At 38.2% G+C, this 16620-nt stretch overlaps 1 protein-coding gene across 2 annotated transcripts in view; it reads right to left on the bottom strand.

Moving 5' to 3' along the window:
• Window positions 1-16362, bottom strand: part of FGL1 (fibrinogen like 1) — a 32375-nt gene extending 16013 nt beyond the window's left edge. The window contains exons 1-4 of one of the 2 annotated variants that reach the window (XM_070499668.1): window positions 16133-16211; window positions 9255-9487; window positions 4595-4674; window positions 2022-2202 (exon numbers count right to left, since the gene is read on the bottom strand). In XM_070499668.1, the coding sequence (XP_070355769.1) occupies window positions 2022-2202; window positions 4595-4666 (253 nt within the window). In that variant the 5' untranslated portion in view covers window positions 4667-4674; window positions 9255-9487; window positions 16133-16211. Of the gene's footprint in view, window positions 1-2021; window positions 2203-4594; window positions 4675-9254; window positions 9488-16132 lie in introns of both variants that reach the window. The other variant, XM_014836489.3, reaches the window with a different exon arrangement.
• Window positions 16363-16620: the final 258 nt, after the last annotated feature.

Raw genomic sequence — 16620 nt, forward strand, 5'->3', positions numbered from 1 at the left:
ACTGCTTGCAGACAGTTCCCATGGATCACTTGTGTTTCCGTGCAGTTTGCAAGCAAAGCATATGTTCTGGACTATTTTTTCAGGGATGTTTGTATAGTGAACAGCCTTGGAAGCTAGAGATAGTGTCTCCCCCTTGAGCAGATGGCAGGTTAGTTTGCTGTCCACCATGATAAAGATAACATCTCCCTCTGGGGCAAAGGCTGGGCAGATTTGCTTGCAACCCATTATAAAAGATTGAGGATTCTAAACTCAGGGTTCTTCAGCTGTGACATAGCCCACTGCCTGCACTTTTCCCATCTGGACTAGTCCACACTTCTCCCTTAGCATTTTCAGGCAAAGGATATTGGTGCAAACATGAAGCTCACGTCTCTGACCCAGGAGTCTCTTGTCTTCTGCCAAAGTCCATAAAACCGTGGCAGGCTAACTTGTTAGCTTGCAAATAGAGTAAAATCCCAGACCCTTCCCAGTTGTTTATGGTATCTGCATTTTAAAAGGTCACTAGATGATTCTAATGGGTAGTCCTGGCTGAGAATCCCAGTCTTGAAGGAGTCTCTACTGACTCTGCTTCCTGTTTGATTGCTTTCCTGAGCCTTCTTTCACTGTCTTGCCTAATCTCCACTGTAGTTCTCTTCTTAGATTCCAGTTCCTGGTTCTTTGCCCCTGTGACTGCTTCAGACAGTCCTTTTGATTCCCAAGCCTGTTTTTACCCAAGCTGTGTTTGGTTCCTCTTTGTTCCATGCTCCAGAGCCACAGGTCAACCTCATCCTATCCATTCCCATCACCACAGGCCAATGGCTCTGGCCTCCTTTTGACCCCTAAAGAGGAGCAGGACATTTGGACTCCAAGGATCAAGGGTAAAGGATCAAGTTGCTGGACAACAGAGGGTCGGGAGCCCAGGGCAAAGAGTCTGAGCAGAATGAGAATAGAACCTTGGTTAAAAGAGCAATAGGGGGCATTTTACTGAAGCATAGGTTCGAAGATTATCACATCTCTTATATCCCACACTGGTGAGGATATTTAGAAATACGAAAAAAGGTATTTTTACTCTCATCAACTTGGCATTTCTTTAGCCTCCACAGTTTTTCAATTATGGTCAGATATATTTCCCAATTTATAGTTACTTATCTTGCTATTCCTATCTCTATGTACCACCTTGCTTTCATTCATAAATGTGAGTCTCTACTATGTTCTAGGCACTCCGATAGGCAAGAAGGAGGGAAGAATGCTTTAAACATCATCCTAGACCTGCAAGGTGCCCAGTTAATTGACCAATAGAGACTCCAAAACAGAGAAGTTACAATGCATCGTGGCAGTAGCTAGAGTAGACATATGAACCACGTACTCTAGGCGGCATTCTCATTGTTTCTGACAACTATCGTTTGTTTACTTTAAAAGATGCCTGGAGGAATTCAGGTGAGTAGTTTCCCATAGGGAAAATGATATTATTATTATATGCAGTGATACGTGCAAAGTGTTGATAGTTGAAGATCATTTAGTTTCTAGGGGGAAATGCTGATTTCAAAACAAAAATACCAAACCATAAAATATTCACATAAAACCACCTCTCTTATTCTCCTAAATAATGCTGGTTCTTTCTCCTTCCCCGTCCTTTTGTTCTATTACTATTCTAAGGCACATTAGGGTTCCAGAAGGGAAAGCTGTGTAAATGTAACAAGAATGATACACAAATAAAAACAAAGCTCAGCTGTAAAATTTCACAAATAGAATCTGCCATAGGCACACGGAGATTGAAACAATCTGTTGTCTTGATCTTGTATTAAACTATAGAAATTCTCAGATATTTAGCATTGATATTAAATGTCCTCTGCAGCAATAATAGAGAAAAAAGGATAAGATATGGTAGAAGATATTTCAGTGCAGTATGATTCTGTATGTTGCTTGTTACTGAATTAGGAAAAGCTCTTTAGCAAAGCCTGAAAGTGATCAAATAATTAGTACCAACATTGCACATGGGTGAATGATATAAGTTACTGCAACACTCAAGAAAAATAGATTCTGACCTGCATATTGCCTCTTGCTTCCAAGGTCAATGACACTATTCTCCTCTCCTTTATCGAGGAGCTGGACTTCCTTCTCGTGCAAAAGCTGCGCGATCTTGACTTGTTGCTGTTTGACCCGGGTCTCAAGCTGGTGCACCTGGGCTCGGAGCCGCATCTGCTCCTGGAGACAGTTCTCAAGAGCCTGAGAAGCAACACACATCTCGTTCTCATGGGAAGTAAATGCTCCGAATGTCAGATAAATTAATGATTCAATTTTGGCCCCAACTCACATTTCAGAATATTGTTCTAACCAGAAAGTAGTTTGAAAGTTCTAATACTATTTATTGTTTGAAGAATAAGAAACGATGGCTTATGCAAAAGTGCTTGGACTAAAAAATTATATAAAATAATATAAATGACTACACTAAGAGCTTTAGAGTCATTGCCTCACTTGAACTTCACAATGATTCCATGAGGTAGGAAAGGCTCAACCACGATGAGCAAACCTGCTCAAGAGTCCCCAGTGGGGAAGAGGAGTCAGGATTCAAACCCGGGTCTAGGTCCCTGCTCTCAGTCTCTCTACATGATGCCGCCTAAGTGCTTTCTTAACAGTAAAGTGCTTTCTAGCATCATTACACATCATTAGTATGTCCATCCCTGAAATAAACGAGGTTTTTGAATAATCTTTTGATATTAATATGTTGTAAAGTATAATTGAATGCTGTAATCTGATGATATCTGGTCACCTTTATAAGGGACACTAGTTTAGACTCATACCCCTAAGCATCTCACCCATGTACCTATTGCTGGAAATTCCACTGGAGTTACTTGAACTTTTTGCTTATTTGTTGTTTTTCCCTGAGTTAACTTCAAAAAGGGAAGGGAGGAGCCTGAGTCTTCCAGTTAAATCATTTTTCTTGGGGCTGGCCCCGTGGCCGAGTGGTTAAGTTCGCGAGCTCCGCTGCAGGCGGCCCAGTGTTTCGTTGGTTCGAATCCTGGGTGCGGACATGGCACTGCTCATCAGGCCACGCTGAGGCAGCGTCCCACATGCCACAACTAGAAGGATCCACAACGAAGAATATACAACTATGTACTGGGGGGCTTTGGGGGAAAAAAATAAAATCTTTAAAAAAAAAAATCATTTTTCTTCTCTAAAAAGACAAACAACCCAAGAACATCGCACATGAAAGAATTTATCAGCTCCTTTCTAAAGTGGCATCTGACTAAGTGGAATTCTCCAGAGATAAAGCAAATACGGTGGGTGAATTAGAAGGAGAGTTACAGAGGTGGGTCTCCTGGGACGAGGTACTGAGGCCAAGAAGCCGCAATGAAGGCTCTTGAGTACCCAATGCTGGAGGAGTTACTCAGGGCAGTGAAAAAAAGGACAAAAGACACATTTTTTCCATTTTTCTATTTTTACCTTGACATCTCTATCTGTGGCTCCTGTCATGATCTCCTGTAATAAGTGTAAATGTTCACTTCTGAGAAATTATGAATTTTAATGTGTAATTGCCTTACACCACCTATATATACATTATTTCCTAAAACAGGCATTTGATTATAATTAGATCTATTTCCCAATTTATATTTGCATTACTTCCTGTTCCTATCCTTATGTGCCACCTTGTATTCATTCCATAAATATGAGCACCTTCTGTGTTCCAGGCACTCTGCCAGGCAGTCAGAACAGCACAAGTAGATATCCTACTCGGGACAAACGAAAGAAGTACACACCGCCTTCCTGTGAAGGACTATAACGTAAACATAGAAATTCAGCCTCCGAACTGAAAGGTGTGTAGCAAGAGAATGGAGAAGTGATGGTAGCGGCCTCCTGCCTCCCATCTTTAGGCCCAAGCTGCTGAGTGCCTCCCAGCTATTTCTCTAGACTGTTTCTTCTTCACTCTTGGTACTCTCTCCTCATCACTCTTCAATTGATCCTCTCTGAAAGAATTATGTGGGTAGCCTCCTGAGTCACACCCGTCTAAAAAATAAACAGGAAAGACCCTTTATGGTATCTGGAATCCTCTGTTGCCTTCCAATAGTAGGAAATTGGTTGTGATATTGTTAAATATAGCGGACTATGCAATTTAAAAGTAACCGAAGGGATTACAGGGTGAGCATATCCAATCTTTATGAGACGGCACAGAAGGTTTTAGTAAGCTTGTTTAAAACTTAGGAGTTTCCCAGAGCTTTGAGTAAATGAGTGTTTTCTCCTTTTTACTCATGAATAGAGGAAAATAGAATCGTTGTAATTACTTTCGAATAATCTGTTTAGTTTACACTAAGTGTCTAATATTGGAAAGCCCCAGGTCAATTTTAATGGACAGTTTTAAATTCCTAATACTATGTAACCACCCGAATAACTCCAGTAAATTCAAAAAGATTTTTATTTGTTGTGCGTACTGATTTTTGCCTAAATTTTTTTAAAGCACTTGGTAAAGTGCCTAGTATGTGGCAGGTGCTTCCGCAAACCTTTTTCAATTTCCCCCCTTTAAGTTCTTTCAGTGACAAGTTACTATAGGTTTTCTGCAGAATAAAAGAAAATTCAGGTCAAAGCCAGCATCAGAAATGCAAGAATAGTTTAACTAACTTACCCAGGCTTCCCTGCCTATTACCAGAGTAATGGTGACAAGGATGAAACTGGACATCGTCGCCATAGTCCCCATTGAAAGAACTGCAAGAACAAGAAGAATTTCATCAACTTATTTACTGTGAATTTTTCATAAGACCAGAGTTGGGTTCAGACCCAAGGCCATCCAGGCCATCTCTAATGTGAGAGTGGCTAAGGAAATTCTCCTGAGCTTTCCCAGGCTTCCCCCCGCCACAGAATGATGTTCACTGCTACCTAAATAGAACTGCACCTGTTCACTTGCAAAAATGGAGGAGGGACTCTGACTCTTTGTGTGGTCCTAAGTGCTGCTTGTAAGAAGGTGTGGAAAAGGCAAAGATTCTATAAGCACAAAGACCTAGGTCCACGTTTTGTCTGAGCCTCTTCCTAGTTGTGTGACCTTAGGCAACTTACTAAAAATGCTCCTGATCTGTAAAATGGAAATCATAATCCCCACCTTACAGGACTGTGTCGATTTGGGTGCAATAATTTTAGACACCCTCGCATACGACTAGTGCTAAATGAACAGTACTCATTTTGTATATGCTTTTATTTTTAAAAGAAGAAGAAAGAAAAAGTTATAAGCAACAGGAGGTGATATGCATTGTTTTTCTTAATGTCAATGTATAGGCAAGATATCAAGAAAATATAAAACTTTAAGCTCTGTTTAAAGGTGTAGAGGAAAATTAACTTTCTCTCTTCTTGAGATTATTTTTAAAATCAATCTTGAAGTCATGAGTCTCAATGAAAAATTTTGCTCATCCTCAGAATAACTTCTGTGTGCTGCCAGTGGTGAATTTTCATCAATTTTAGAAGCTAAGGAGCCTAGGAGGACAGAAATATCTGCATAATCTTCAAACAAATTTTACATCTAAGGTTTCTGCTATAAAAAAGAACTGAGACCAACTGAATTATTTATTTGTTAGCCTAATTTTATTCTTATACAACCTGTGACCCCTTTTCATGAATCTCTTTCACAATTTTTATGTAATTAAAGGAGTGGTTTCTAAAGTTTGCTGCCCATTAGGATCATTTGGGGGGCTTTAAAAAAAAATATCCATCCCCAGGAATTGAATCAAATGTCTAAAAGTCATATGCAGCAGGCCCTGGAATTTTTTAAAGACTTCCAGCTGATTCCAGTGTTCAGCAAAGTTTGAGAAGCAATGTTTTAAGGACTTTCTCTTTTTCTTTTTTCCTTTTTTTTGAGGAAGACTGGCCCTGAGCCAATATCCGTGCCCATCTTCCTCTACTTTATATGTGGGACACCTACCACGGCATAGCCCGATAAGCGGTGCTAGGTCCGCACCCAGGATCCCAACCGGGGAACCCCAGGCCACCAAAGCAGAGCACGTGAACTTAACCGCTACGCCACTGGGCTGGCCCCTGTTTTAAAGACTTAGTAGACAAATTTTTTTTAGTTCCTGTTAATAAAGTAGGTTGTTAGTTCTCAGTCCTTCTGTGGTCGACAAAAACAGTTATAGAATGGGAGGGGCACTTATATTCACTGACCAAGAGCATGCATGGCCACCTTGGGAAGTGTTGTAAAATTCAATGCGAATTTTTAGAATATGTGAAATTTGTGTATTGCTGAGAGTAGTAAAGAATCTGCTAGATATAACTGTATAATTTTACTTCACACATTTTTACTTATGGCTGACTTTTTTTACTACATACCTAGAGCTGTGCTATGCATATTAGGAGCACCTTACCTAATCCTCAAATAATCCTATAAGGCAAGCACTATTATCTTCATCACACAAATGGATAGATCAGAGAGGTTGTCACTTCCCTAAGATCACACAACAGCTACATGGAAGACCCAGCAATTGAGCCGAGGGCTTTCCCCCTTGAAGGCCCATGGCCCTAACCTGTACTCTACATGGCCTTCCTCTCTATATACATATAAACCCTGCTATAAACAGGGAAACAGGCCACAGAGAGGTATAGAGGCCCTCCTACTCGGCCTGCTCCAGTGAACATCACGCTCACTCCTGAACACGGCTGTGACTTGTTTATTCCTGAGTCATGTACTTCTCCTAAGGAACGTTAGGTTAACCTGGCGGGAGAGAAGACAGCTGCACTAAAACTGGAGCGGTCCTAGGGCATGGTAGCATCGGTGAGCATTTACTTCTCCTCAGCTATCTGCTCAACACTACGCTACATGCTGTGGAAGAATAAAATATAGTTGCCTATGGGGCTGGCCCCGTAGCCGAGTGGTTAAGTTCGCGCGCTCTGCTGCAGGCGGCCCAGTGTTTCATTGGTTTGAATCCTGGGCGTGGACATGACACTGCTCATCAAGCCACGCTGAGGCAGCGTCCCACATGCCGCAACTAGAAGAACCCACAAGGAAGAATATACAACTATGTACTGGGGGGCTTTGGGGAGAAAAAGGAAAAAAATAAAATCTTTAAAATAAAAAATAAAAAAATATATATAGTTGCCTCAACAAGGCAATGTTTTGAGGAAGAAATAAAAATATTAAAATGAGAATTAAAGACAATATAAATTAAGTTACATGAAACCATATGTAATTAACTATAAAACTAAAGTTTCCCAAACCACCCCTCAGAACAAAATTAATTACTTCCTCCATTGTGGTCCCATACTGTATTTACAGACCAATGTAGCATTTATTCACTCAATAAACATTGTTTGCCCAACTACTATGTTCTAGGCGCTGAGCCAGGTGAAGGAATTATCTTTTGGTCAGTTGTTACATGTCCCTCTCCAACTGCTTCCCTAGGTCCATGCGATTTTGCTTACAATGAGATATTGGAAGGCAAAGGCCACACCTTGCTAATGGTCATATCCCCAGCATCTGACTTATTGTGGTGACCCTGAAAAATGTTTAGTTGTTGCCTCTGCAGAAAATTTTCCCCAGGAGGGCAAACCTTTCCCAGAGGGGAGAATGTGATTTCCTTGCCATAATACTACAGTCTGTTTGCAGTGACGACGTACTGCCTCCTCCATGGTTATCCTGGTCAAGGGGAAAACCATGGGCTAAGCGTATCTTTGAAAATAAGAGTCAAGAAGGAGTTAGGGACTTTCTGTTGGATTGAACACGTGAATTTATTTTTTCTTTCTCACGAAATCCCACTAGCAAAAAAGTAAAGAAAAATGGAAAAGACATGAGTTGACAAGGTCGAAGAGAAAGGGAGAGAGAAAACACCTGGCATGCGATGACAATGAGTTTGGAGGTAATAAAAAGCATGTGAGGGAGTTGGCAAAGCTGCTACAACTGAATAACAAGTGGCATCCAGAAGAATACCACGAGAAGCAACTCAGGTGCATTGCAATTCCCCAGATGGGTGTGGGGTTGGAGGCACAGCAGGCTTGAAGGCAGGGTGGAAGTGATGGGCTGACACCCAGATCCTCGCCTAAACTTTGAGCAGCCACGTGAATACTGCTCCTCCCAGCCCATCAGCAAACAGAAGGCTTACTTTCCTTTGGGGTTGAACCAGAGAGACTCCAGGTTGAGCATGACCACGGGCACAATGGAGGGCAGGGGAGAGACCCCCCGACCGGGCTACTCTTATCCCAGCAGCCAGGCAGCCAGCTCCATACTCCTCACGCCACTTTCCAGGCAAGAGACCATGGGAGTCCTCTCTGGAGGAATGAATAGCCTCACAGAAAAGATCTTCAGAGACTCACAAGGGAGATTGTCCAACAAAAGAGCCTTATCCTTGCCCGATCGTTCTCCGAAGAAGCCCACAGGTTGGCAAGCCTTGTTCACGCACATGGGAAAGGTATAGGCGTAATATTTTGCTTATTTCTTTTAAAAGAGTTCTTCCCACTGAAGGAAGGCATGCTTTAAATTTCATTCTGTGTCCATATGTGCTTAACAGCCTAAAGAAAACACTAAAGACCAAATGTTCTGTATTATAGCACTGGGCAGAAATCCATATAATACTAATTAATTTACTATGAAAATGTGTAATTTATTTGTTATGACTTAACCCTCTTATCCAACATTGTAAACAAAATAATCAAAATGTACAGATGTGCTGAGTAAATTACATGGCTAAATGGGCAAAGAAATTAGATAAAACATAAGAACACATACAATTACTCATTACAGAAAAGCTCTAATAAGCGTTCATAGACCTGTTTTTTTCAGTAAGTCATTCTTTAATACATTCATATGATACAATTTGTAGCAACAATTTAGGAAAACTGGTATTTCACTCTTTCTATTATTTTAGTAACTATTTTTCTTTAAAATTTAAACATGTATTGGGTACCTACTTAATGCCAGGTGTTATGTATACTAGATTCTTTTATATATAGCTTATATTAAATATATTTAATTGTATTTAAAATATTAGCTTATATTAAAATGTAGAAAAAATTAAGTTTAATTACGGCATTTTAAATGTTCTCCAATGTAAAAAAGAGACACCCCCACCCCACGAGCTTTTAAATAAGATAGAACTAAGGTGAGAAGAAAATGGCAAACGAACAGAAACAAGAGCAAGTGGAGCAGAAAAGGTGAATAGGTTTGCTATCAATTAATATTTTTATTGATAAAATAATCTTGGAATTATATTTAGAAAAACTTTCCTAGGTAGCCTTTATTGTTGTCACGAAAGGTAAAATCATTGTCTTTAAGATGCCACCACCAACTGCACTAAAGAGCCATCACTTACAAGGCTGTCGTGTCCTGAACTTTGCATTTGCAGATGTGGAGGTCAGATCTACAAAGTTAGCAACACTTCAGGTTGAAATGAATACCCTCAACCAAAGATGTGTGATGTTATAAACAAATCCATTTTCATTCTGATCCTGGGGGTAGTTCCACGTTTCCTTTGTCTGGGAGTTCATGGAAGGACCTGTCATTACCATTGGACGCCTGTCAAGACTCCATTTGTGAATAAAGAGCCTGCAGAAGAATAAATTCTTACTACAATTACAATAATTTACCTTAGATATATAAGGAATGAAGACATTTCCACCTTTCAAATTAGGCATGGTACTCAAACACTGCTACAGTAGGATTTATTTTCTTATAGATTTAGCTATACCAGTGGTCTAATCGTGTTCATTTAAACATAATTATATGCAATTAAGGCCTAACAAAATACAAGTCTCTAAAACATGTGCCTCCTTTTCTCCATCAAAATGAAAGATAGGAAAAAAGTAGGAGGAAAAAAGAAAAAAAAATCCAATTACCTTCAATAACCACACTCCATAAATCATATTTGAAAAAACAATCTAGGTTGTCAATATAGCTACTATTGTCTGTACTAAATGTCAATAATTTTAAATAGTATTTCATTGGAAACTTAAGACTGATTTTTCCTACGAAAAGCTGAGATGGTGAATAATGCTCTCTAAAGATCATGAAGAAGAAACAGTTCTCTGTGGAAGACCAGAGCTTATCTTATTTGTTTATAAAATATATGTAGTATTTTCCTACTTGAATCATAAATATCTTCAAGGTTAGCGTTTTCTGCTACACTGACCTGCTTCGGAATTATTTACCCTTTTTCAAGATAGAAAGGTAATTATCATTGGATTTTAATACTATTGCTAATTCTCTCAGTTAACGTATTGTTCAGTACTATGTAAACTTGTGGTAAAATTGTGATTTAAAAATTCTAATTTTAGGAAAAAAAATAAACCTCCATACTGTAAAAAGCAGATATCATTGAAAGCAGGGACTCAAATAGATATTTGTACACCAATATTTATGGCAGCATTATTCACAATAACCAAAAGGTGAAAACAACCCAAATGTCCACCAATGGATGAATGGATGAACAGAATGTGATATATACACACAATGAAATACTAACCTTTGAAGACATTATGCCAAGTGAAATGAACCAGACACCAAAGAACAAATACTGTAAGATTCCACTTATATGAGGTACCTAGAGCAGTCAAGTGCATAGAGACAGAAAGTAGAATGGTGGTTGCCAGGAGCTGGGAGGAGGGGGGAATGAAAAGTTATTGTTTAATGGATACAGAATTTCATTTTGGGAAGACAAAAAAGTTCTGGAGATGGATGGCGGTGATGGTTGCACAACATTGTGAATGAACTTAATGCCACTGAACTGTATATTTAAAAATGGTCAAAATGGTCAATTTTATGTTATATATATTTTACCACCAATTAAAACCAGATATAGGTATATCTGTGAGTTACCTTTTCATATCAGTTAAAAATTATCTAGCATCTTTCAACTGCTAAACATCAGAACAAAATTTATCCCTTATTTATTGTGCCTGAATTTTTTTAAACATTGAATAGTGCAAAGGGTTAGATCAATTGCAAATCAATAGTCAGGGATTTTATTAAGAAATAATAGCCATCCATTTAAACTGAATTACAGCAGGAAAAGTGTATTTGTAAAGAAGTCTTCTTAATTGAAACAAATGAACTAGAGTGAGAAAGTTCCAGCACACATTTTCTAACCATTCTTAGAAATTCTTAAAATTTTGAAAATCTAATGGATTCTATTCTTCTAATCTCTATCACCAGAAAATTACAGACCTATGGCATGTTTTAGTATCTTCCTACACAATTGTGAGAATATTATTTTAATAATGACAGAAAAAAATTGCCGAGTGTGCCTTTGGTACAATTGCTCTACTCCCACAAAGATGCCAAACAGCAGGCATGGCCTGGGGCATTACACAGAAGAGCAGAGTCGCCAGCCCGATAGAATGTACCTCTGCAAGGCTGCAGATCACTCACATTCAGAGACCCAGCAGGGGAGAAGGGCTCACCTCCATAAGTCCAGCATGTGGGTTGGAAAAATGAGGAAAACAGTTATTCGTAACCAGACTATTGTATTTGTGTCTGAGGATCATGAAACATTCTACCATAATATAATCAGTTCCTGGATTTTATTTCCTAACCTTCACCATGAAAAATAAGAAAATAAACACAGGTGTGTCAGGTGACGTGCAGTCTCCAGGGCCCCCTTAAGTCTCCTGAGCCTCTTTCCTTAGTATTTGGTTGTTTCTTTCTTAACATATTAGGTTAAACTATAAGAAAAAACATATGTTTGAACACTTTTAACCTACAAAAATGGTAGTTTCATATGTTTCAAATTAATACACATGATTAGATAGAAAGAATTCACTTGAAATCATTGTAGCCTTTTATACTGAAACAAGTGCCAAGAGAAATAGATTAAAAATAATTTGTAGCTTATTTAACGAGAGAAAACAATTTAGCAACAATCTGTTTTTATATGAATGCTACCTCTATGTTAATACATTAATATATGCCAATTAAACATTTTTAAAAAATTGCTGACACAGTCAACACATGTAATCTCATGGCTCTGCCATAAGCTAATCTTCAGGATGCCTTTAGAAGAGAAATTACAATATTTACTGTTAACTAAAGGAAGTTAGAGTAGAGAGGCAAAGTAGCTTTCTCAAAGAAAGGCTCTACAGTCAAAATGTATACATCTAACCACCTCTAGCACCTCTGTTGCTGCCATCTGGTCCCAGCCACCACTGGAAGATTCCAGTATTCCAAATCAGAACATTTTTGAGAATGACACTGGGACAACAGTCTAAACTGAGCCTTTCCCGGGCAAACCAGGATTTACAGTCGTCCATCTACAAGGTTTTACATAATCTGCAAGACCTCACTCCCTCGCACCTCCTTTCCCCTATTCCCCCCCTTGTCCCCTTTCCTATGGCAGTATTAGCTGCTTTGGTATTCCTTGATCACACCAAAATACATTTATTTCTCTGGGAAATTGCACTTGCTGTTCCCCCTATCCGGAATGCTCTCCTCTTGAAAATGTCCATCGTTTGCTCCCTCATATCTTTCAGGTCTGTTCACAATATCACCTTTTCAGAGATACCTTCCCTGGATATGATATATAAAATAACAGCCATCTCCTCTGCCCCTATACATCCCATATCTCTATTATAATGGTTTAATTATGAATATATTATATATTCATAAAAATATACATTCAAATATAATGAAATGTATGTGTCTATTGTCTGCCCGCCCTCACCACTATCTATGTAAGCACCATGAAGTGAGGGACCTGACCTGTTTTATTTACTGCTGTAACAGTGCTTGGTAGGTAGTTGGGTACCATATTGGTTTCACAGGGCTGCTGTAACAAATTACCACAAACTGGATGGCTTAGAACAAGAGAAGTTTATTGTCTCACATTTCTGGAGGACAGAAGTCTGAAATCAAGGTGTCGGCAGGGTCATGCTCCCTCTGAAATGCTCTCCAGAAGAATCTTTCCTTGCCTCTTTCAGCTTCTGGTGGTTGCCAGCAATCCTTGCATCCCTTGGCTTGTGGCATCTTAACTCTACTTCTGCCTCCCTTTTCACATGGCTGTCTTCCCTCTGTGTGTCTCTGTGTCCCAGTTTCCTTCTTCATACATAGTCCTCCCTTATCCACAGGCGATGTGTTCCAAGACGCCCAGTGGAGGCTTGAAACCATGGATAGTATCAAACCCTATATATACTATGTTTTTTCCTATACATACATATCTATGATAAAGTTTAATTTATAAATTAGGCACAGTAAGAGATTAACAACAATAACTAGTAATAAGATAGAAGAATTGTAACAATATGCCGTAATAAAAGTTACCGTAGATCTTAGCAACTTCAGCATATGATTTTTTTTTCTTTCCTTATTAAGTTGAGAACTTTCACATTTTCACTTAAAGGAAGCACTTTATGGCTTCTCTTTGGCATACCTGAATTGCCAGCATCACTACTCTTGCATTTTGGGGCCATTATTAAATAAAATAAGGGTGACTTGAACACAAGTACTGCGATACCATGACAATCCATCTGATGACTGAGACAGCTACTAAGTGACAGGACGGGTAGCGTACACAGCATGGATTGTTGGACAAAGGGATGATCCATGTCCCAGGCAGGACAAAGAGGGACAGTACAAGATTTCATCACGCTACTCAGAAGAGCGTGCAATTTAAAACTTATGAATTGTTTATTTCTGGAATTTTCCATTTAGTGTTAGTAACAAATGGCAGAAAGCAAAACCATGGATCAGAGGGGACTGCTATATAAAGAGAATCTTAACTTGATTACGTCTACAAAGACTCTTCTTCCAAATAAGATTACCTTCACAGGTAAAGGAAATTAAGATTAAAGATATCATTTTGGAGGGCACAATTCAACCCAGTACAGGTACTCAACAAAAGATTTCATGAATTGGGCTGGCCCCGTGGCCGAGTGGTTGGGCGCGCGTGCTCCGCTGCAGGCGGCCCAGTGTTTTGTTGGTTCGAATCCTGGGCGCGGACATGGCACTGCTCGTCGGACCACGCTGAGGCAGCGTCCCACATGCCACAACTAGAAGAACCCACAACGAAGAATATACAACTATGTACCGGGGGGCTTTGGGGAGAAAAAGGAAAAAATAAAATCTTTAAAATAAAAAAAAAAAAGATTTCATGAATTGATAAGAAGAAAACCTATGAACCTAAATTAGAATTTTAGAACTTCCTCGCATCTGCTATTGCAGTTTTACACTTGATTACTAGGGACCAAATCCTTTTGTGTCTGCTGAATTTATTAGATGTCCCTATCAGATTCCCTCCATCCTCTCCCCTCTCCCAGCAGCGACTAAGAACACTTGATAAACTATGTCTTTTGTAAAGTTTTTATTGATTTGCAAATATGACATGCATGATACGTGATAGCTCATATTGGTTTCAAAAAGAGATCTTTGGATTTTAAGAATTCCAGAAGAAAATAAATAACTGAAAACTTAATACCTAAAGTATTTAAAATTTGGCTATCTTAAAGGGCTAAAGCCATTATCATAGCTATCTCATAATAAATTATTAGTTTGACTCATATTTTCAGTTGGTGATAAATATATTTCTTGAGCAAAATTACAACAGCTATGCTTCTATTTTTTTAAAAATCTCATTTGTAACTTCCTGATCATTACTTGTTTAATTTTAAAATTTATCATAAAGTTCAAATAGTAAAAAGTCAAAAAATACCTCTCCACATAATGAAGATTTCTTAACATTGCCTTAAAATAATCAAATCTGATGTTTCCTAGAGAAAAGGAGGCACCCCCTATTCTGGCAGATCCTTAAACAATAAGGCATTTCAAAATGTCATTATACTATTTTTAAAGTCATTACGTTAATTTGATAATCTGAGAATAATTCCTGAGAATATGTGAAGCCCTCTAAAGCTCCCCAGCGCCCTCATCTTCTGCATCTAACCACCTTCTACAATACTGAAGAAATGTTTAGGTGTTAAGAAACTTGCTTTGGGGGCCGGCCCCATGGCCGAGTGGTTAAGTTCACGCACTCTGCTTTAGCAGCCCAGGGTTTCACCCGTTTGAATCCTGGGCACGGACATGGCACTGCTCGTCAGGCCACACTGAGGTGGTGTCCCACACGCCACAACTAGAAGGACCCACAACTAAAATAGACAACTATGTACCAGGGGGCTTTGGGGAGAAAAAGGAAAAATAAAATCTTTAAAAAAAAAAAAACTTTCTTTGAAAATCTGGTCTGCATCCTTCATCACAGTAAACCATTATTATTCTACAAACCTGGCTTGTGGTACAGTTATATCACATTATTTAGTTCCTCACTATACAATTAGCTGTATTTCTTTTACGATGTTTTTGCTTTGGGCTATTTCAAAACTTTTAATTACTGTAAAATTAAAGCAGTTTTCAAATGGCTATTCTTTCATGTACTGTAGTATTTGATATAAATTATTCTAAGGCTACGAAGTCCAATTTCTTTCCCACTAAAATTTTTTTAATTTAGTGGATTATAGTAGATTAAATTTAAAGGCAAAAATATTAAGTATGAAACTGAAAAGTTTTACAGCTGATATATAACTTTTAAACACACAATTACAAAACAAAAGTACATTAGTAGCATGTAAAATTTCAAAAATAGTATGTTTTAAGTGAGATATTATGAGAGGATATAAGAGTAAAAAATTTAAAAGGAAGAAAAAGTTATTGAAGAAAGCATTTTTAATAAGTTAGCATTCACAAGTGGACTACACCCTTTAATGTAAGACAGTTAGTTAAAAATTTACACATAAACACAGACTTAGAGACTCCTTTTAGGCTAATTCCTTTCCAATTTTTTTTTCCTTTTCCTGAAAATGGAACATAACAGTATCTTTCTTATTTATCTCAAGAATTTATGCTCAATGAAAGCCTTAAAAAGCGAATTAAGTTTGATCTCCAAGAGATAGAAATAAAGAAATACATTTCTGAAGTTTTTACTTCTGCAGTGGAAAATGTAACATGGTCCATTTTATTTTTCATTTTGTACATTGAAACTGCAACTCCTATTATTTACATCAAATTCCCATCCAATTCATTAAAAAGGCACCAGGAATGGAAAGGAGACATAATTCTAAATCTCTTTTCCAAGCTGCAGAAGCACACTTCCCTCTACCCAACCTGATCTGTCTCGATAGCAGAAGCTTTTTTCTTGATTTATGCTTAATATCATACCTAGGAAATAAATTAGCATTACTACAATTATGTCAAGAATGCAGAGACATTAAATACCTTGCCTATAGTCAGAAATGAGTCAGAGACACGGCTCACTCTAGCTCCAGCCACTCTGTCTCCCAGGATCCTCTCACTGCATTCAGAATTTGTAATTGTTTCCCCGTTATTTGATTAGAAATAGGGACAATGTTGATTCTGGCTTTAATCCAGAAACAAATATATGAGGAAATCAGTTTAACTGGAAGGAAAACTAGGAGAGGAGATTCAAGGACAAATCTCAATACTCTGATATTTTTCCTTTTTTCTCCTATTTGTATGAATTTTTGTGAAAGATCCAATAATACATCTTTATAAAAATATATCTCTGATTTTTTTCTAACCTCTTCTTGTGCTCGTCCAGAGAATTTTTGTACTTTGATTAACTTTGGCAATGCTCAGTAGACGACCAAATAAAACCAAAGTTCAGTGGAATCTTTGCTTTATAGGTACTAGTGGTAATAAAATTTTACCCATAATATGAATTAAAATGTTATTTCAGCTACAAT

The sequence above is a fragment of the Equus asinus genome, chromosome 27, assembly GCF_041296235.1.
Source record: "Equus asinus isolate D_3611 breed Donkey chromosome 27, EquAss-T2T_v2, whole genome shotgun sequence".
Taxonomy (NCBI): Eukaryota; Metazoa; Chordata; class Mammalia; order Perissodactyla; family Equidae; genus Equus; species Equus asinus.